Here is a 21113-nt window from a genome sequence, read left to right on the forward strand (position 1 = left end):
TTGTTTCCAGTCTTATTGTCTGTTATTTCTGGGTAGGGAAAGCCTCTCATTGGGGAAGGAATTGACTGGGGTGAGAGAAACCATTTTACTCACCTTCACAATATGAAGCAATAACTTGAATTGGCACTCACACCCCGGGCTCCCTCTCTAATCAGGAGACCTCCTGATAGATGAGGATGCACCACGGGCTGGAGGTGCCTGCCCCAGCCCTCTGCCCAGAGGAAAGACCCAGGCACTCCTCCTGTGTCAGAACTGCCCTCAGCATCCACTCACAGTCTGCTCCCTGCTGCAGACACTCTGATACCTCCACTGCTCCTTCAGGAACAAGCTGAAGACAAGCTTTTGCATTTGTTATTAATACTTGCTCTTTGTGTCACACAAAACAAAAATAAAAGTAGAGCTACTTACTCACATTCTTACTCCTGAGGTGACCTGACATCCTAAACATAGGAGGTGGACAATGAAATAGCTGCCACCACTCTTTTACTTAGAAAGAGTAGAGACATCAACAGATGACACCTCAGCCCCACTCTGCCAGGCTTGCCTATCAACTTACAACCCAAAATCAGAATAAAAAGGTTCTAGATCATGCAATTTATATCTGTAAGATCTTTGTGTGATACCAGCAACCCTTACACCTTACCAGCAAGGCTTACCCTTCTCAATTGTGTCAAACTGAAGAACCAGCCTGTAAGGACAATCGTGGACCTCCCACTGCTTTGACACTTAAACAGAGCCCCTGAGACCCACACTGCTCCTTCAGGAGGGACACATGCCTTCATGGATACCCCCTGGCATGGCAGCAGATGCTTCTGAAGGCATCTGACCCCAACAGCTGGACATAATGGGGATTCCAGGAGAGGTTTAGTCCAGCAGCTGGGTAATGGAAGGCCATGGCTTCCTTACTTGGGCTCCATAGCTACGGAAACAACAAAAGTAACAAACTTCTAAAAATAAGGTGAAATGAATACATTGCTCGAGCCTGCATTTGAAGGGAAAACACATTTAGGGTTACAAACAAAGCTCTGTTTATCCAATCAGTGGGGGTTTATCAAGATGTAAAATACCTATTTAATAATGGTATTACATCTACTTTTAAGTAACCAGCAGTGGTAGCAATTAAACAATAATTAATATGTGAAGTTCAGAGAAGCAAATAAATGCTTGGTCTTTTCTAATTGGAAGCCACAGAAGGAACAGTGCAATGATAATCCAGCTAAGTCCAGAAATCAAGCCACTTGCAATAAAGACTTGGAAACTTTCCCCTACAGGTTTCCAGGAGTGCTAATTTTTAAAGTGTTTTTCATCTACTCTTAAAAAATATTCATATATATATATATATATATATATATATATAGGGATACAGTTTGGCTTTGGCAGGCAGATTCCATGTTCTCAATAGCAACAAGCCTAGGGGTCAGCAATTCTAATATAGGTGGCTTTTTTTGGTTGTTTTTTTTTTTAAAGTTTTTTTTTTTAGTATTATGTTCTATGTTTGGAAAACTTGTTTAGATCTGACATCAGGGAATTATCTGCTTCTCATTTGACTTTGTTCCTACTCCTTTTCACAACAGAGTTGCAGTTTTACCATCATTCCTACCAGTGATATTTTAATGGCTATGTAGAAACTTACGAGATTTTCTCCAACAATCCTTGAAAACCCCAGACATATTCTACCTTTCAGTTTATTTAAGGTATCATAAAAAATCCTCATACTTTAATTTCAGTGGATTTGTGTGGTGTGAGGCACTTTGTGGCTGGACAAACACTGGTTGCATTACTAGGTTTCTTAAGGAATGGTTCAAGTTCATGTGTCTCAGTTTATTTACTTTTCACCTCTCTTTTGTGGAGGTTTCAGCTTCAATTTTCCATCTGTTGTGAGAAACCAGCAGTGCTGTGAAAATCTTATAACAGAGCTCCACTGAAATCAGTCTCCAGGAGTGTCTCCTTCAAGAAAAGCAGAGTTCCCAAATTTTCCAGTTCACAACCCCAGGTCGCTTTGCAATTTCAGACCTCTCTGATTTTAATAAAGTGATCCAAGGTCTTTCTCTCTGCTCTACACTTGCTATTATTTTGTGTTTGTTTTGGTCATCCTTTATCTCCTGGCAACTCAACTTGCTTCAGTTTTCCTTTAAGCAAAAGTGTTATTTTAAACTGCAAAAGCAATACTTTAGTTTTCAAGCCTGTTTGGGGATTTTTTGGTGTTTGGCTCATGCTTTTTTAAACACTTGGACTTAACAATGGAAACCTTTTCAATCTCCATGAAGATAGAAGGAACACACTAAAGCAGCAAAAGATTTTTCCTAATAATAGTTCAAACAATAATGCTATCCACTAATAAACTCATCTTATCTTTGCTTGTCTTGCAGTATTAGGCAGTGAAGATAATATAGAGAGTGAGCATAAAAAAGTTATTCACCCCACGAACTGCTCTCTCTGTAAACATTACAACAGACAAAGTTGCAGTTCTTTGGATAACCAAACCCATTCACCAGTCAAAGTTAGTTCAAAAAAACTGGGGAGTTCTTTCTTAAATTATACTTGGGTAAAAAAAATTAGCAATGCCAACTTCCCTTTGTTGTAAGAGGAAAGAATAAAGAGAGATCAGGTCAGAAAGAGACTATCAATACAGGGACAAACTCAGGGAGACTCTGAGTGCAGGGTTTTTGATGTGCTCTCTGCTGTAATCCTTTCTTCTGTTGCTGTTTACATGTTAAACCAAGCAGTGCCTCTGTTTTCACTTGTTCTGCACAACAGCCAAGGTAACTTTGCAAATATACAACCAAGCAGGACTGCAGGCTTACTTGCAGTGTGTCTTTTACTGAAAAATACATTTTATTTATCATAACATTCAAGAGAAAAAACAAAAACAAAAACAAACCCCAACATAATACAAATGCCAACTCATTCAGGTACAGACTTTGGTACTTGGCAGTTCCAGACGCTCTGTTCTCACGTGGCTGTGACGCTCCAAAGTGTTCCCACTGCAATTCCCAGAGCGACGCCGCCGTCCTTCAACCCCAGGCCCACGGCACCCTGCAGTGGGATCACTCTGGGTTTCAGCTTGCCACAGTGTTGTCTCCATTGAGAGCAGCTCAAAGAGTCCATTTCTCTCCAGTTAGACATCTTCTGTTTCTCAATTCTTCCTCCACAGGCAACAGTCATCAACACGATGCGTTCACGGCGTTTTCCCCTTTGCCTTACAGCCCACCCCTCTCTCATCAGACATACCACCCACATCCTCTTAACAATCATTATCCTTACTTCACATTTGCACTTTTAAATAGCTTTACACCAAAAACTAACCCACCCCTTTAAAAATGAGAGGAAAAAGAAAGGGATGGGGAGGGAAAAAAAAGAAGAAATACAAAAAAAAAAAAAAAAGAAATAGGGGAAAAAAAGCAAAAGCATTTTTGAAGTATCGATTGTAACTTATCCATTGTTTAAAAAAAAAAAGGGGGGGGGGGGAAAAAAAAAAAAAAAAAAAAAAAAAAAAAAAAAAGAAATAGGTGAAAAAAAGCACAAGCATTTTTGAAGTATGTGTTCTCAGGTAGCCACAAGTTAATGGCAATATATAAGCATAAGGAATGACACTTTGGCCATCAACACTAAAGAATAAAGGTAGCATTGAATACAGACAAGGGGGAAATACACCCCACACAACCCATAAATACATTTCAAATCATTCACCAGTTGATTCACCAAGGGCTAAATTTGATACTGAGTGAAACCAACCCTGTTGCAAAAGACCAGAACAACATTCTGGTGCATCACTCCAGTCCCCCTCAAACTTTTAATTGGATCCTGACCTAAAATGCATGGACAGTAGGCTGGTGCAGCCCTCAAAAGGAGTGGGAGGGAACTTGAGTGATGCACAGGATTTGCCCTGCTTTGCACATGGGGTGAATTTCAGCTGTAACATACTATGACTGCACTGTGAAACATATAATACTAGCAGCTTGTGAGCCCTGACATGGAGGGCTTGACTCTAATCCAAGATATGTGGTTACACATCACCCCATGCACTGGAGAAATTCACCACTGGGCATACATGGAGGAGCACCATATTACCAGAGCTTTTTTCTGGTGACCTTTTGTGGCATTTTCTGCTGGGTCCGGCTTGACTCAAGCCCAGAGATCGGGTTCTGCAAAGTGAAGAACCTGGTGCTCAGGTCTGCAAGGCATTCAGCACTCTGGGATGAGTTCAGCAAAGCTTTGCATAGATGGGTGAAGGAAAAAAATCCTTCCACTGAAGTCCCCAGGAATCTGCTTAAGTGTCTGAAGTTGGAGATGCATGTGAAGGCTTTGCTGGGTTAGCGAAGCAAAGCACCTTGCAAAACTGACCCCTTGATGCAAACAAGAAGTCCTTTTAGTAATAGACAAAATCAAGTAAACACTGTTTGACATTAGGATTGACACATTCCACTGAAGTAAACTCCCCTGAGAAAGTAAATACCTGTTGGTATTCCCTCATTTCATTGCTTTCATCTCCACAGGCAGTGAAAAAAAACCCTGCAAAATTTACCTCCAACAAATACATGTTCAAATCCTGGGCAGTTGTTTTTTATGCTTTTTTTTGTTTTCCTTTCAAGTACACCGGGTGAAACTGTAAACCTGAGGCTGTGTGTGCAAACCTATATCTTGTAAACTGCAACGGGAAACTCCGCTCCGAGCACCGGTATAGGAAAAGGTAGGACAGGAACACTGTGGAACAGGGATGCTAGTATTATACTGAACGTGTATGTCACAGGGAGCCATCCACTCTGGTACCTGCACTGTCCTGCAGTCCCAAGTACTGTTCTGTCTAGAGCTGATACTCTAATCACAACACCTATCAGTCAGGAGAAAGGTGGAGAAGCATTCATCTCCTTTAAGAGGCAGTCAGCCCCGTCCCAGAGGGCAGGTAAAGCTCTAATGCAGCTGGAGAGCACAGGGACGAGCCTTACACCATCTGTGCTCTAGCTGGGCACACCAAGCTCTTCAGAAAGGGCTGGAATAGTCACTGGGTTTCCACAAGGATGAAAATGAGTGAGAAGGTACATGAGAAATCACTTGCTAGCTGCACACTTGTAGTGCATTTCATCCTGAGGGCAATTACAATTTGTGCCTGTAAACAAATAAATTGCGTTGAAATACAATCTCACACACGTGGTTAAAGACAGTTCTACCTGAGTTTTCTGTGAGTTACTACCTCGTGAGTTACTCAGGAAAATGAAAACCCAGGGCTTATTTTAAAAATGGGAAACTTTCCTAGCTGTAGGAAGCCTTGAGAACAGGTGGAGAAAAATCCTGCCTGTGGGCAAATGCTTAAATAAAGACTTTTGGGGTTTGTATTTAGACTTCAAAATTCTAATCTGTTACCTCAAGAAAGCTTTATGTTATATAATTTAGGTTTGGTCTCACATTTATTTGCTTCCCAAAACCAAAATTTTGGGCAGGGAACAGATTATTGACTTTTAGTTTTACTGTCATAGTAACAATTCTCTTTTGTTGAGACAAACTAGTTGCTGGTAACAAAAGAATCAGTTTGAGCAGAGTTCGATATATAAATCACTGCACTGTCAGTAATCTTATTGTCCATTTTTTTGTTCAAAAGGTATGTATTTTCTTAGCAAATTGTAATTTTAGCCCTCAGATAAACCTGTCAAACAGCTAAAGAAAAAACTGCGTAGTACTGAGGCTGTAACATTTAAAGGGCAGTGACTAGGATTATGTTTTCAACAATGTTGCAATTTAAGGAAGAACAGACTGCAGTCTTAAAGGAAAATAAATGCCTTTCTCTCCTTTAGAAGCAGGATTTTAAAATATTACATTCAATTTCTGGTTTCCCAGTATTTAAACGCTGTCCTAATTAAGGCAACTTGTGATACTCAACACAGTACAGAGGAGCAAACAAAAAATAAAAGCACTCAAATGTGTTTTCTGACATTTACACAGTCTGTTTTGAACCATGGCAAAAAATAAACACTAAGGATAAATTTAACACTACAGCTCTCTTCCTTTGCAATCCCAAGTGAGAAGTAGAGAGTACAAAAAAACCATCTGATTGCAAATTGTGACTAAAGCCTGTATGGAAGACCCTCATTTACTGCAAGAGGAGAGAGCTGAGGGCTTTATTTAGTTTTTGGAGAGCTGCAGGGCTGCACTGGATCATCACAACACATTCCAGGGACCTGAATGAAGCTGTGTGGTGATCCACACTGAAACACTGCTGCATTCACACCCTGCATTTTACAAACAGCTGTAGTGGCATCACTACCATTAGCTACCAGCACAGAGGCAATGCTAAAGCCTGCAGATCGGCTTCAGTACAAAAAGAACTTTGCACAAAATAATGCAGTAATTTAGTGCTGCTCACATAATTAAATGTAGGCATACTCCAAAACAGGGGGGCATTAGGAGAAAACAAGAAACTTACATGCTTGTTTTGTATGATGAAGCAAAAAAATTGAGAAAACTGTAGAAGCAGTTTTTAGGATTAATGTTGAAGAGTTACCAAGTGTATTTCAAATTAAAGAAGCACAATTCTTCTTCCTTATCCCTGTGGAAAAACAAAGAAAACCGAAAAGCGTCATTAATATAGATTGCTAGAGCACTGCCACAACAATCTGAACAATCTTTACTCCTCCAGAGAAGTGCATAAATACCTGCTTTGTCATCACACTGTTCCTGCTCCTCATTTCCTAAGCTATGCCAGCTATCAGCCAAGGGCACCCAGGTGTTCAAACGGAGTCAGCTGCTGGGCAGCCCTGGTGTTTTGAGCAGAACCCATCCTTGCTGCTCAAGGTGTGGAACGTGCTGTGCCTCCCAACCCCACAGCTCCCAGCAGACAGGTCCTGGGGAGCTCAGGGACACAGGTGGAGAGAGGCCGAGGTGACCTGCGCGGGATCTCAGCGATCCATCCGCGCAGTTCAAGACCTGGGCGCTCTCCTCACCAGCATCCAGCATGGAACACACCAGGAAAAGGGAAACAACCCACACCCATGTGCTCTAAGATTTGTGCAGTTAATTCTTAAATACTGGCTCAGGAAATCACCCTGGGCAGGAGGAGTCATTAAGGCCACCACGAACTTTTATTGGTACCAAGGCTCAGCGCTACTGAAATGTTTCCTAAGTAGCCACAGCTTTGAGCACAAGGGCACACCTATATCCGTTTGTAGACTGATTTACTAGATCAAATGTTAGACCCTGTTTGGTTCTTGGAATATTCCAGTATTTCCCACTAAAACTGGATAAATTCTTTACTAAATTCTCATCAGAGGCATCAGCATAAGTAAATCCTATGTACTGCACATTGCACTGTAAGTTGACTTCTTGACTTAGTAATGTGGAACATACATCCTGATGAACAGGGAACAATTAAAACAAAGTGTAAAAATACCAATTTATGAGGCTTTAAAATAATTTTTATATACTATCCAGACAAAATTAATTTTCAAAGGAAAGCATAGATTATGTGATAGCAGTTAAGAAGAAAACACAACTGATACGTATATTTGCTTATGTATTCCTGTACCTGTGAGGTGTTTATGCTCATGGTTTAAACAGAAGAATAAAAAATACCCTTCTAATATTGGCAGTACAATTTACTACAGTTGCTTTCTACTTTGCTACCTGTTCTTTTCTCATTTATTTACCTAACATGAGGCAGCAGCTCCAGAGAGTAAAATATGGGAATAGATACAAAAATTTTCACACATTTTCATTCACTTCTACTGGGAATGAGCTCCTGTCAGGCAGTTCACTCTCTACAGGCTCGTTCTGTCTGGGTTTGGATGCAAGTTTATTTGAACTGAAAATTAGCATCAAGGAAGAAGTGCAGCAGGCAAGGATGATGTTGCTAAAGCTCCCCATTTACTGTGAGTGAAGAAGAGGAGGGAGAGAAGCAGCCATAAGATATTGCTCAGAAATATGCACATATTTTCCACTATTTTCTGCATATGAAAAAACTTAACCATAGTTCAGATGGCAGCTTGGATTTTGTCAGAACACCAACTGATGGGATGCATTTTATCCCAATGATTATGCAGAAAAGAGCACCAGATACAAAGGGAAGTGCTGGAAGAGCAGCAGAAGTGCAGGGGATTTGGTGTCAATCCACCACAGGCATCACACCATTAGCAGAACTTCAAGTGACACTGACCCCCCCCAGGTGACAGAGACCGAGATGGAGCAGTCCTTAACACAGTGATACAGTCTGTGAATGAAGATGTGAAAGAAATTGAGCAAAGAAAGGAAGAAGAGAATAAGTGCAGTGCAGAAAGGAATTCAGGAGTGGAAAAAGGAGCATCCCTTCAGCTCATTTTGCCTAGTTAAAAAAGGGACCTGAAAGGACAGTACCTTATCCAACTCTCACACTCAAAGGATGAAATCTGGCTGCTTTAAAATCAATTTTAGCATCTGCACAGCATTGCTGCAATCAAAAAACCCTGGTCTGGTGTGAAAACGACTACCTGGAATTTAAAAACTTAACAACAGTTCACCCTTAGATTCACATGAAATTATACTGTTGTTCTTGTCAGGGGAAAAACACCATGCTGAGCAAACAAATGTTTTTCATCAGGAATAGAATGTCAAAAGAGAGAGGAAAATAATGGAAAAGAAAAGATAAACCAGATAATAAAAGAGAGATGAAGAGGAAAAATTATCCACAGGGACATGAAAGTCATGTAGGTGAATGAAAATAACAGGAAGAAGAAGGCTACAGATGTGATACCCCTCTGGCATATACCTCATTTTCCACAGAGAGATAAGATACAGGAATAAGCAAAGTTTAATGACAAGTTAAACACATCCTACAGCATGCAGCTAAAATTATTTATTTTAAGATTTTCAGAACAGGTCAAGGGAAAAAAGTGTATCCATTGTCCAGCAGCAGGACACATCCCTCAGCAGGTCTGGGACAGGCCAGAGGGGACACCCCTGTCTGTATGAGACAGCAGATGCCTTGGCATGATCCAAGATTGAAAGGATGGCAAAATGAAACTCAAGTCTGCACCCTGCTGAATGACCTTCTGCACTGAGCATGCACCACCAGTCTTTTGGGCAGTTCTGCAGTGGTAGAGCTCTGACACAGCACAACAAAGCAGGGCTGCTGTTTTAACTCCACCTGTGAGGAAGAGCACTTTGGTGAGAGCATCACCTGCCTCACCAGGCACTGAAGGCAAGCTAAGTACAGGATAACAGGACAATCCTTTGGGAACTGAAGGGCAGGGCACGCCAGGAAATATGATGTTTTCCACTTTTGAAGAGTGAAAAAGACACAAGAAAAGCTGGAGGTTTTTGTTTAGTTAGTGTTACAAATACATCTACTATATACCCCACCTTTTAAAAAACGTCAAATCTCATCTGAAATCTAACAAATCCCTTCTGCTAGCAGTTTAATTCAGCCCCCAGACCAAAGGGAAAACTACTTTCTGCCATTTCATCTAGGTTCTCTGACTTTACTGGCAAGATGAACTCAAGCAGCACAGCAGAGCTCAAGTTAAACTGGCATGCTGCCTGTCCTGAGTGACCCATAAGGGCCCATGAAAACAACTTCATCCACAGCCACAATAAAAGAATGGAACTTTCAAGATAAAATAATTACAAACAGAGAAGTAAGCATATAAATCACAATGATAAGGTTTCATTCCACAAATAATCTACTATATAGTAGGTGATGCAAACTAAAAAAAAAATTAAAGCAAAATCAATAACACAAGTGCTGGAAGACAAAATTTACCCTCAGGCATGCAACTGGGCAAAGCTCAGCACAAACTGGTGACAAACCCGAACTTCTGGCTGTTGCCACTTTTCCACTCTTTCTCTCTGCCTTTTCATATGCACCAAAAACCAACTCTGTGAATTCTTGGTAAACCACAGAAGATTTGGCAGTTCTGCCTAATAATAAATTCTGCCTGCACGTGATGAAGATGAGCCATGCATTCTAATGCAAGAGGCAGAAGCAGCAGTGACACCAGTCCCAAAGGCACTTCTGTAATATTTTAGGTCTTTTAACATGGTTCCTTGGTTATTTTGCACAGGCCATACCGCACCACACTGGTTTCAGTGCTTGCTGTCCCTGTGGTCCCGTGCTCTCCTCCTTGCGCCAGGACAGGAACTCAATGTCCCTGCAGGCACACCCCTGAGTTCGGAGGCTGGCCCTGGGGTGCAGCCCCAGGACACTGTCAGGACTGTGGCACTACAAGCTCAGAGCTGCTGCGGGCACCTCTGCCAGCAGCCCCATGGCTCCAGGAGAGCACACCTGGGATGCCTCCATGCATCCTGCTCCCTCACCCCACTAACAAGAAGGACCCAGAATAAGGGTTTGCTTCCATTAGACCCCTCTCCCACTCTTCTTGAGGTTGGGGAGAAACAGGTACAGGGGAAAGAGAGAGGTGCTCACCTCCCCTCGGGAGGAAGACGTGAGAGGTGAGACAAGAGGAGGATGTGATGCCAAGGCGAAAGGGCTCTTTCATGGCTTGCAAGATGAGTCCAGATGATGGATCCAGAGATGCCCAACCACACTGCCATCCCCGGGAGCAATGGGAGGTGCTCCAGCCATGGGGCTGCACAAATACAGGTTGTGTGATGAGTGTGCTTCACTGGAACTGCCGAAAAAACAAGCTCCAAGGACTACTGGAGTGCACCGAGGGGTGTGCCTAACGTTTCTGTATTTGACACCCCAGTGAGGGCCCCTGTGGACCCTCTCTGCCCTAAGGAGAGGGTCCATTTGGCCATTAACCCGCTGTGCCCCGACCCATCACGGGTGCCTGCCGCGCCCGAGGGCAGCACACACGCACTCACCCGCGCTCTTCACCGGTGCTCCACCACGAAGCGCATGGTGGTGCCGTCGAAGGAGGGCGGCGCGACGATCCGCGGCCCGCTGGCCGGCGCTGTGATGCTGATGACCGGCTTGGCCTCGGCTGCGCCGTGCCGCGGCGGCGGCGGGCCCTTGCTGGTAGCCACGTAGTAGGGGCTCTCGGCAAAAGCCGCCTCTGGCGCGGCGGGGCTGCCGGGCTCTGCCGGGGCGCTGCCGTCGCTGCCCGAGTGGGACAGCGGGCGCTGCAGGGCGCCGGCGGGCAGCACGGCGGCGGCGGGCAGGAGCCCGGGGTACAGCATGTACGTGGCGCCATAGGCGCCGGCATTGAGGGCAAGGGGCGACAGGGGCAGCGGGACGGGAGCCACGGCGGGCTGCTGGGGCACCGGCACCTCCACGTACTGCCCGGTCTCGGGGTCGAAGAGGCGCCGCTTGAGGGGCTGCTGCACAGGCGTGTCCACCAGGTAGTACTGCCCGGTGCTCACGTCCAGCAGCACCTTGCGCTGCGTCTGCGGGAAGGGCTCGGCCGCAGTGGCCGAGGCGGGCACGGAGGGCGAGAAGCAGAGCAGCGGCGGCGGCGCGGCGCCGGGCAGGGCGGCGAAGGGCAGCGGCGGGCGGTACAGGGCGGCGGCGGGCCGCGCTGCCGCTGCCGGGCCAGGCTCTCGAAGGCGGCCGCCTTGGCCGAGACCTTGTCGGCGGCGCTGTTGGAGGGGCGGCGGGGCAGCCGCTCTCCGCCCGGGCCCTTGCCCGACGGCTCCTCCGCCTTGTCCGGCGGCGGCGGCGGGGGCGGAGCGGCAGCGGCGGCGGGTCGGGAGCCGGCGCCCCGCTCCTGGCTGGCGATGAGGGACAGGACGTGGCTGTCGGTGATGGGCAGAGGGTCGCTCTTGCGCTTCCACTCGCGCTTGTTGAAGCTGTAGAGCTCCTCCATGCTCCGCACCGCCGCCGTCAGCTTCTCCAGCGCGTTCTGCACCGGCGCTGCCTTGCTCTCCTCCCTCGCCTCCTCCTCCGGTCCCCAGCCCCTCTCGGGGGGCGGCGGCGGCGGCGGCTGGTGTCGCCAGGGCGCGGAGGATTTGGAAACGATCTTGAGTACAGCCGGCTGGCGAGCATCGCTCTTGTTGGGGGCGATGGTGGCCACTGGCAGCCTGCCCGAGGTGCGGTGCACCAGCACGGTGCCCTCCGGGGGGCAGGCGGGCGCCCTGCCCGCCGCCTTGGCCCCCGCCTCGGTGGGCTTGGTGCCGGTGTGGCCGACCGCCTGGCAGGTGATGACCACGGGGGAGAGCGAGCGGGGGACACCGGCGATGACCAGCTGCTGCCGGGGCTTCTGCTCCGGGCCGCCTTGCTCGGAGGCGCCGCTGCCCTTGTCGCTGCTGTTATCTCCCGAGTCAGCGCTGTAGGAGCTTTTGATGAGCTTCCGCACGTCCCGCACCTGGTGGAGGATGCCCTGGGCTCTGTACTTGCTGTCCCTCACGTCGCGCACCAGGAACTGCGGCACTTTGTCGGGGCCGTCGCCGGCCTTGAGAGGCTTGAGCGGCTGCCCCCTGCCCTCCTCCGGCGGTCGGCCCGCGATCTGCGGCGTCAGCAGCTGGGCGATGCTGAAAGCGGCGTCCCGGGGCTGCTGCAGGCTGCCCAGGCTGATCTTGATCTCGGGGGCTTTGGGCTTGGGGGGCGAGGGGGCGGCGGCGGCCGAGGACACGGCGGCGGCCGCGGCGGAGCACTTGGTCGCCCTCTTGCCGGGATCCTTCTCCCGAGGAGTGTGCTGAATGGCGGGGACGAACAGGCGGGACATCTTGGTGGACTTGCCGGCAGAGATCTCGCCCAGGTCGGCTCGCCAGTCGTTCTTGGGAGAAAGTTTCAGCTTACCGACGGGCGCCCTCTCCTCCTTCCTTTCCGCCTCCCTCTCCTTCCAGGACCTGAAGGCGCTGTTCTGGCTGCGGAGGAAGGTGGCCTTGATGGCCTCCGAGGCGCTGCGCTTCACCTCGCACAGCTCCTCCGAGAGCGCCCGGTCCAGGCTGCGGTTCCCCTCGCGGGGCGTCGACGCCTTGGAGGCCGGGGAGCGGCCCCCGCCGCCCTCGCCCGCATCCTCGGCCGCCGCCGCGGCGCAGTCCGAGCCGCCCTCCGAGTGCCGGGAGTTCTGCCGCTGCACGCCACCCTCCCGAAGCCGCTCCCGGCCGCCGCTGCCGCCGCTGGGTTCGGGCTCCCGGCCCGCGCCCGGCCCGGTGTAGGAGGTGTCGGTGATCTCGCCCCGCTCCATCTTGAACTCGTGCTCCAGCTGCATTTTCTTGGAGATGACGTTTTTGAGGAGGCTGGAGGCGAACCTGGACTTCTTGCTGGACCCCTTCCCGCCGCCCTCCGCCGCCGGCGGCTCCCCGGCCTCGGCGGCATCGCCGAGGTCCAGCAGGGTCACCACCCGGGAGCCCGCCCGCAGCCGCCGCGGCGATTCCACGTGGGCGATCTCCCCGTCCAGCTTGCTGACCACGAACTCGAGGGCTTTGGTCTGCGAGCGGCCGGAGCGCAGCAGGCTGGGCTCGGCTCTCGGCCCCAGGCTGCCGCACTTGAGGTCCAGGTAGGTGGACCAGCGGTTGATGCCCAGGGCATTGTCGGACAGGGAGGCGGAGGAGGCACGGGAGCCGGGGCGCAGGGTGTCGAAATAGGGGTACGCCAGGCTGCGGAAAGCCCTGGCCGTAAGGTTTCGCACCTCTTTGTCGGCATCGTCCAGCTCGCTGACGGCGCTGGAGGCGCCGCTCGAGTGCTCCCCTGCCCTGGCGGCCCCGCAGCGCGTCTGCAGCCGCGCCGGCACCGCGATGAACTTTTTCGCGTGGTCGCGGACCGCATCCTGTTTTAAACTCGCACTGCGGTCGGGAGCCGCGGCGACACGGAGACTCATGTCGCCTTCATGCTTGGCAGCGTAAACAGTGTTTTGCTTTCCGTGCACGTTGCTAGACTCATTTATAGCCCGGGAAGCGGCTTTGATTGATAGGAGAAGCTGGGCGCCCGGGCTCCCGCCGGGGCGGCCGGGCTGCTTGGACCGGCTTTCCCCCGAGCTGGCGCGCTTGTCCCCGCCGGGGGTGTCGTGTTCGGAGGTAAGGCTGACGATCTCGGTGCTGCTGGTGTTGTCGATGCTGTCCGTCTGGTTGTTGGGGTCGCTGGTGGTCGTGCTAAGGTAGCAGCTATTCTCCTCCTCCTCCGTCAGCGTGTCTCCCGGGGTCTCGTCGCTCCCGAAGGAGGCGTAGTCAACGAAGGAGTAGATCACGTTGTTATCCTCGAAGTCCCAGCGGGCGGCCAGCCCCGCGTCGAAGTCCATGTCGTGGTCCACCTCGCTGAGCTGGATCTCCTGCGTGCTGATATAGTGCGCCTCGTCGCGGCCGCCGCCGGGAGGGGTGCCCGGGGGGGCGCCGGGGGGAGTCGCCTTGCGCCCCGCGACCTCATCCTCCACTTCGCTCTCGTAGCCGAAGGACGACGAGGAGGTTTTGCCCTCCGTCGACACCGGGTCGCCCATCGCGGGAAAGCCGTCCGCCTTGGTCGCGGGCGAAGGGCAGGAGGAGGAGGAGGACTCCGGGCAGCCCCCCGCCTCCGGCGTCCCGCCGCTCCGCGCCGCTTCCACGGAGCCGGGGCCGCTGTCAGCGCCGCATTCCGCCGCCGCCGGGGAAGGAGGGCGATCCCGCCCGTGCTCCAAGGATGCTGGCTCCGCTTTTTCCCCCGGGGGTCCGCCGCTCGCCGAGTCGCCATCCCCGGTCCCACCGGCTCCGCTGTCCGGTGCGGGACCGGGCGCTCCCTCCGCGCCGCCGGCCGGGGCCAGTTCGGGCTTCTGGCGGCTCTCCTGCGGCGAGCCGCGGATCTCCACGTACGCCGCCTCCCTCTCCTCCTGGATGGGCGCCTCCGGGCCGGGGTTGGGGCTCGGGTTTGTGCCGGGGTCCCGCTCGGCCGCCGCGCCCTCCGGGCCGGCTCGGGGGCTGGCGGGGCGCTGGCCGGGCGCGTCCATGCCGGGGCCGTCGGGGCGCGGCAGTGGCCCGCCGCCCGGCCCCCGGCCCGGGCGGGCATCGCCGCCGGGGGGCGGAGGGGTCGGGCCGGGCCCCGCTCCCCCCGCAGCCCCCGCGGCACAGGGCAGCCGGTCCGGCCACCGCGGGGGAGCTGGCCCGCACATCCCGGGACGGGCCCAGGTCCTGCGGGCTTTCCGAGATAGTCTTCACTGGGACGGCTCCAGGCGCGGACTATACATAGAGCCGGCGTCACTTAGGCCGCCTGAAATCCTATTTTAAACATCTGTGTTTGCCGGAATAAAGGCCCCCGGACACCCCTTGGAAGGGGAGAGCCTGCAAAGATGCTGCCACTGCCCAGCTCCCCGGGGAGCCGGCGGCAGCGGCTGCAGGAGGCGACTCCAGGGCTGAGAGCGCAGCACCGAGTGTCAGCAATGAGTGCGCCCTCCTTCTACACGCAGCAGCGGCCAAACAGCTATTTTCTTCCCTAAACTGTCCCCCTGCACCCCGTGTCCCCATTTGCAGGAGGTGTGGTTGCATAGGAACACCCTATGGATGGCAGCCTGCACCTTTACAGTAGTCCAGAGAGCCATCGGTCTCCAAGAAATCTTTCTCTTTCCAAGAAATGCCGGTTTAGACACAACCAGCACCTAAGACCTATTAATAGGCATTTCTGTGGCATGCCTGACCTTTGGTGGCTGAGAGCTTCACTGAGCGGTCCCCAAGATGACAAACCAAAAATCAGTCCAGCACCGTGGAAGTTTTCAAAAGGCAAGCTGTTAAACACTGAGGAGGAGAAACAAAAGAAAGAGAACAATGTTGAGGAGCAGCCCTCAGGTACACAATGCAGATAACATCCTAAATTCCCAGCTTAAAAAGCAACATCCCAAATTTACAGTACTTGAGCACTAAGGTGAGCAAGCTGGCATTGGGCTGGTAACACTGAACTGAGGTGCAGGAGAGTTGTGGGAGTCCCTGAAGTGATCACCAGGATCCAGGACCTTACAGCTGCATGCACTGGCATGGTGTGCAGCCCTGCCAGGGATGCCACAGGAGCAGAGGAGCCAAGATGCAAAGCTGAGCCATCCCTGAAGTCTTCCCAGCATTGTCCATATCAAAACAAGGGTTTCCCAGTGCTCCCAGCTCCTCATCCCACCCTGTAGCCAGGTGGCTCTGCTGCCATCCTCCCACTCTTCCTGCTGCCTCCAGGAAAAATGACCTGCCTTTTTCACTGAACCCAAGTGAAGTCTTGTGAGGCTCCCTGCAGCAAGGGCAGGTTTAAAGCCTGTTTCAGATAAGGGTCTCTGCTGCCTGGAGGAAAACAAGTGAGGTGGCTCCAGCTTTTAGTTCTCTACATAGATACATGGCTGTTTCTTAGGCTGTAGATTGACAGGATGGAAAATATTACTGAAGCAGCATGTGATATTCTAACAGAAAGACACATCCTCCAAACCTGGAGGGTTGGAGTAAGCCAGGTCACGAGCAGTGAGGCTCTCCCCAGGCAGCAGGGATAACTGATTTCCATCCTTACTGAGTCTGTCCTGCCTCCAGTGTGCTGTTAATGAGAAGATGGGCACCAGGTTTCATGGGTACTAGGCTTCCTCAGCCTCAGTCTTAGCCCTGGTATATGTAGCTTCAACTCCCCTGGTGCACGCAGCGACTGCAGTTCTCCACAGAGCTGTGGTAAGAGGCATCCTCATCCCCAAACAGCTTCACTGGGTTTTGTGTCCCATCCACACATTTTACAGCTTGCCCCTCTGTCTCATGCAGCACAATAAAATCATGACATAACCAGAGAAAGACAATATTTTAGCACATTAGTAAGACACATCTTAGTTATAATTGATGATGGGCTAAGAGTAGATCCTCAAATACAGTCCTTTCCAAATGCCTGGGATGCCAATGAATGCATTTTAAACCCTGATCATTCATTGTACTTGGGTGACTGCTGGCAGCTGTAGCAGCCTGGCCTGCTCTGCCTTCTGCCAGATGCCTCCTCTCAAGCAAGGTCTCCACCCCAAGTTCTCAGTGCTCCACACTCTGATCTCCCTAACCAGGGTCTCAGGTTACCAGGGTCTCACACTTCACTCTCCCCTCTACTGTTTGGTTTTTCTGCATTAAGAATACACAATTAATCAGATCTTTGCTCCCCAAATCTGCACAATTGAAAGTGGAGTTGTTTTTTTGAGTAACAGTTGTTCGTGTATTCCTGCCAAGATCCCCAGACAACATCCCCACCACAATGAGCATTGAAACTTGACTCTATTTATCTATTTTCACAGTCCAGTTCCTAGCTATGGTCCTGAGATGTTTTTTTTCTGCCCTTTTCCTTTGGTGGTATCTTGAACTTAATCTACTCAATCTTACAAACCCGGGCAATGACTTTCCCAGCTAAGGCAGAAACCACAATGGAGCACTCCTACATGTATGTTTGTAACATACTTATGTCTCCAGCACAGGGAATTCATGCCCTGGTGACAAAAATACATACATAAAATCCACACCTGTTCCTCTCCCCTTTCAGTCAGGGCTGGTCCTGGAGGCCTGCATGCCTTAGGCTGTCAGATCAGGGTATTTCCCATGGCACTAGGACATTGCCACAGGGTACACACACAAATCCTAATGCCATTTGTAAAAAGTGAGACTCTGACACCCAGCTTAAGTGCCCTAATCACTGTATGGTGTTAGGAGAGTGGGGGAAAATGAGAAGGATTTCCTTCTCTCTTTTTTGTATCACAGATTTCTGCTCTGATGTGGTGCCAGCTCCTCAGAGATGCTTTGCTGCGAGTCTGGCCTCGAGCAAAGCGTAAAATTCCATGGGGTTTAGGCTTAATGCCTTCTCCCCAGCCTTTCCTCTTAGCTACCATAGTGTCAGCTTTTGTAAAGCCTGTTTTGGAGGTGTCTAATAGCCTCCATGCATCGCATCCAAAGCTTGGGTGCACAGCTTGGAGCCGGTGCTGGCTCCCCAGGACTGCTCCCCTGTGGCACAGCCACACAAGGGATCAGAGTGCTTCAACAGCTTTGCAAAGGGGTAGATGATTTGGGGTTTATGGTTTTTTCTGTATCTATTACAGTTGCCAGAAAAACTCTACAGCAAGCAAAGTGTTAGACCTGTTTGGTCACAGGAAAACTGCAGCTCCATCACGTCTTCTGTCAAATAGCAATTTCTTGCTCTGTGCTGGCATGACATCTCCACTGATTAATAATCAGATCAGTGTGATTTGGTTAATAATGTGGTATATAAGTAACTAACATGTCATCCTTATGATTCTAGCAATACTCAGGTGAGGCATGCATTAGCATCAATTACTCTCTTGTGGTTTCCACCTTTAAATCTCTCTTGCTCACTAAAGGTACCAAAGTCTAAGATTTCTGCATCCAGATCTGTCATCAAGTGTTACTGGACCTGTCCTGACAATCACAGAAAACCTGTGTGTTTAATGCCCTTTGTAACAGGCATAAAAGTAGGTACTCCACTTTTAAACTCTTTCTGGTAAAAATAACAACATGCATTCTTTAACCACATTCTGTCCTTTGCTCATAGAGGTTAGGTCAGACAGGTAAAGTTGGTGGGGAAAATGTAGATAGGCTGAATTAGCTCTGCACCTTAAAATACATTGCTCATGGAAGTAGCAAGGAAGTGGGTTTAAAAGGGAATTGAGATGAGGCACTTAAAAGCAGAATCAAGAGATGAAGCATGAATTAGCATTGTAACTAAAAAGTTACATAGGAGACCATGCAGAAGAAGGCATAGGGTTTTTTTCCCCTTTAACCAAGACAGGGAAGTGAACAACTGGTGGGGGAGTATTTAGTTGAGCTTTCTCTGACTAGGGAAAAGTAAAATATTAATCTGTTAATTTAACCTTAGGAAATATTAATACCACTTTACATATTTTAGTTATTAAAGTGTTAAGTCATCACAAAGGAGTTATAAAAATCAGATTCATACAGAATAAAAATCAAAATATTATTTTCATGGAGAAGACAAACACTGTTCCAGTAACTAAGATGGTCTGCAGGAGAGGTTATGGTTCTTGCATGGAAAATGATGTCTTTCACAAAAAAAAATAAGGAAACATTACATGGATTCTGTTCAATTCTGTGCACACAGCAAAAGACACTCACTACCTGTTCAGAGAGAGATGAAGAATGATAGAGTCATAGGGAGAAGCTTTCATTTTTGGCTGACTATTCTCTTGAGTAGTATTTGCATACTGCTGGATTAAATTTTTTTCTCGGTCGTTTTCTGCTAACACTGCACATTATCAAAGTGAGGTTTGTGGTAATCTTTGAAATCAAAGCAAAAAAAACCCAAACATTACTGGACTTTAGATGTATTTCTGTCTGTGTGTGTGTTAAGGAGAAGGGAAAACTGAAAACAGCACCCCGATTTTCTCTCGTGACTAGTACCCAAGAAGGAGGGAGCAAACTCCACTTTGGAATGGAAGAGGTGGATTTGTGGCTTAGTAATAAACAGTGAAGCCCAGCACACATTAGACATCTCCAAGTGCTACCAGATATACTGAGAGGAAATACAATACCCACACATGTGTGTTGGTATGGAAGATTTCTAGCAAAACCAAGTGGAAATAAAATGAGATTTTTGTAGCTTGCACTAAAATGCTGTTATGGCATTTAACAAGGGTCTGACTGAAAAAGTACTAAGGAAAAAACTAAGAGAAAACCAACACCTGGATGGCTCAATCCTTTCTCTCACAGAGACCATGCTTGTCAAGGGGATCTTTCTTTCTTTCCTTTTCCATCCGAGCCTGTTGAAGAGATTGAGGGGCTCTTCTTAGCACTCAACCTGCAAATGGAAACCAAATGTGCACTCCTTCCTGGCAGACCTCTCCCTCTGTGAGTGTCAGACCTTTCCAAAGAAACCCCAGAGCTGGGTGGATTTCAAGACCCTCACCTGAGTGCTTGAGCTTGCTTGATTCCAGGACCTTGGCGTGGCTCTCCGAATCGGAGGCCGCTTTTCCTCCTAGGAGGAGACAGGACCGAGTTCTGGCCACTGCCTTGGGCTGTGCAGTGCATTCCCTGCCAGCAGCAGGGGCTGAAGGGCTGCTGGAACCACAACCCCCTCCCTGCCGCAGCTCCCTCTGGCCTTGCTACCAGCAGCTCCTGCTGGGTGCCTTGCATGTTTTTAAAACAGATCCTCCCCCTTGCAGCCCATCCTTCTCTTCCAGACCCCAAAATCTCATGCCAAAACAAACAGGCAGGAACATAATCCCAGAAGGAGTTTAGATTTCAACCCTGCTTTTCAGTTGTGCTGCAAATAAAGTCTAAATATGTGTTCATGTATTTATATGGGGTGTCTGCTCCTCAGACAAAATAAATCAAATACTTGCTGAATTTTGTGCATGACAGACTAAACTGTGTCTGCAATGTCAGTGACACAAGAGAATGTTCTGATGGCTATTACATGCAGACAGCAATAGCACATCCAAACTGTGGGAATCTGTTGAATAAGACTAATTATAAACACTTTATTGCTTTCACAAACATCCTGGTAGGTGCCTGTCCAGCCTGCACTGACAAACTTCTGCTTGCAGAGGCTTCATGGCTTCCCCAGGCCAATTCTCTGGTACCTGATTATCCATATACCATCAGAAAAATGGTTCTCAGTTCTATCTGGCTTCTCCTTGCTGTCAATCCATTATTTCTGCCACAGATGGAGGGAGAAGATGACTCTCACTCTCTGCTACAGTTTTTTTCATAACTAAGGGTGACCAGCGTGCTTCCTTCAAACTCCAGCTTTCACTGGCCTAGGTTCACTTTATCTTTGCCCATGGGACATACCAGCTGCATCTCCCAGCACTGCTCTTCAGATGTCCCTCAGCCCAGCTGTCGGTGCAGTGAGAAGTGGCGCCTACAAGATACCAGGTGGAGCCTCCCCCACAGTGAGAAGAAGAATTTTGTGTCTTGCTCATCCATCCCAGAGTAACATCCATTGTTTTCATGTTGGCATGACTGTGTCCTTCAGCTTGGGCCCTGTCCTGAGCATGCTTTCCATTCTTCTGCCAGGTACTAATGAAAATACTGAACAAACACAATGGTGTTGACACCCATAAGTTCACTGCTAACACAAATGATGCAGTATTTGTAACTGACCTTCAAGCACAATCCAAACAGGCTTTTCTCACCTCATAATTTCACCATCACAGTGCTTCCACACCTGGATAAGAGAAGAGAATCTCTCCCTGGGAAAGGCAAACACCATTTCTTCTCTCTCTGCAAAGCCTATTGCCCTATTTTAGAAGAACTCGCCAAGAATAAATCCCATCAAATTCACATTGTTATTTATCTGTTCTTTATGTTTCTCTCTCTTTGCCTAC

At 49.2% G+C, this 21113-nt stretch overlaps 1 protein-coding gene across 1 annotated transcript; it reads right to left on the minus strand.

The window, feature by feature from the left end:
* Window positions 1-3466: 3466 nt before the first annotated feature.
* Window positions 3467-14942, minus strand: CUNH4orf54 (chromosome unknown C4orf54 homolog). The gene is given in 3 exon segments (XM_039710768.1): window positions 3467-6541; window positions 10789-11426; window positions 11429-14942. Coding segments are annotated over 2 exon segments (4143 nt in total). The 3' UTR covers window positions 3467-6541; window positions 10789-10797.
* Window positions 14943-21113: the final 6171 nt, after the last annotated feature.

The sequence above is a fragment of the Passer montanus genome, unplaced genomic scaffold (genome assembly GCF_014805655.1).
Source record: "Passer montanus isolate IOZ18808 unplaced genomic scaffold, ASM1480565v1 scaffold23, whole genome shotgun sequence".
Classification (NCBI taxonomy): Eukaryota; Metazoa; Chordata; class Aves; order Passeriformes; family Passeridae; genus Passer; species Passer montanus.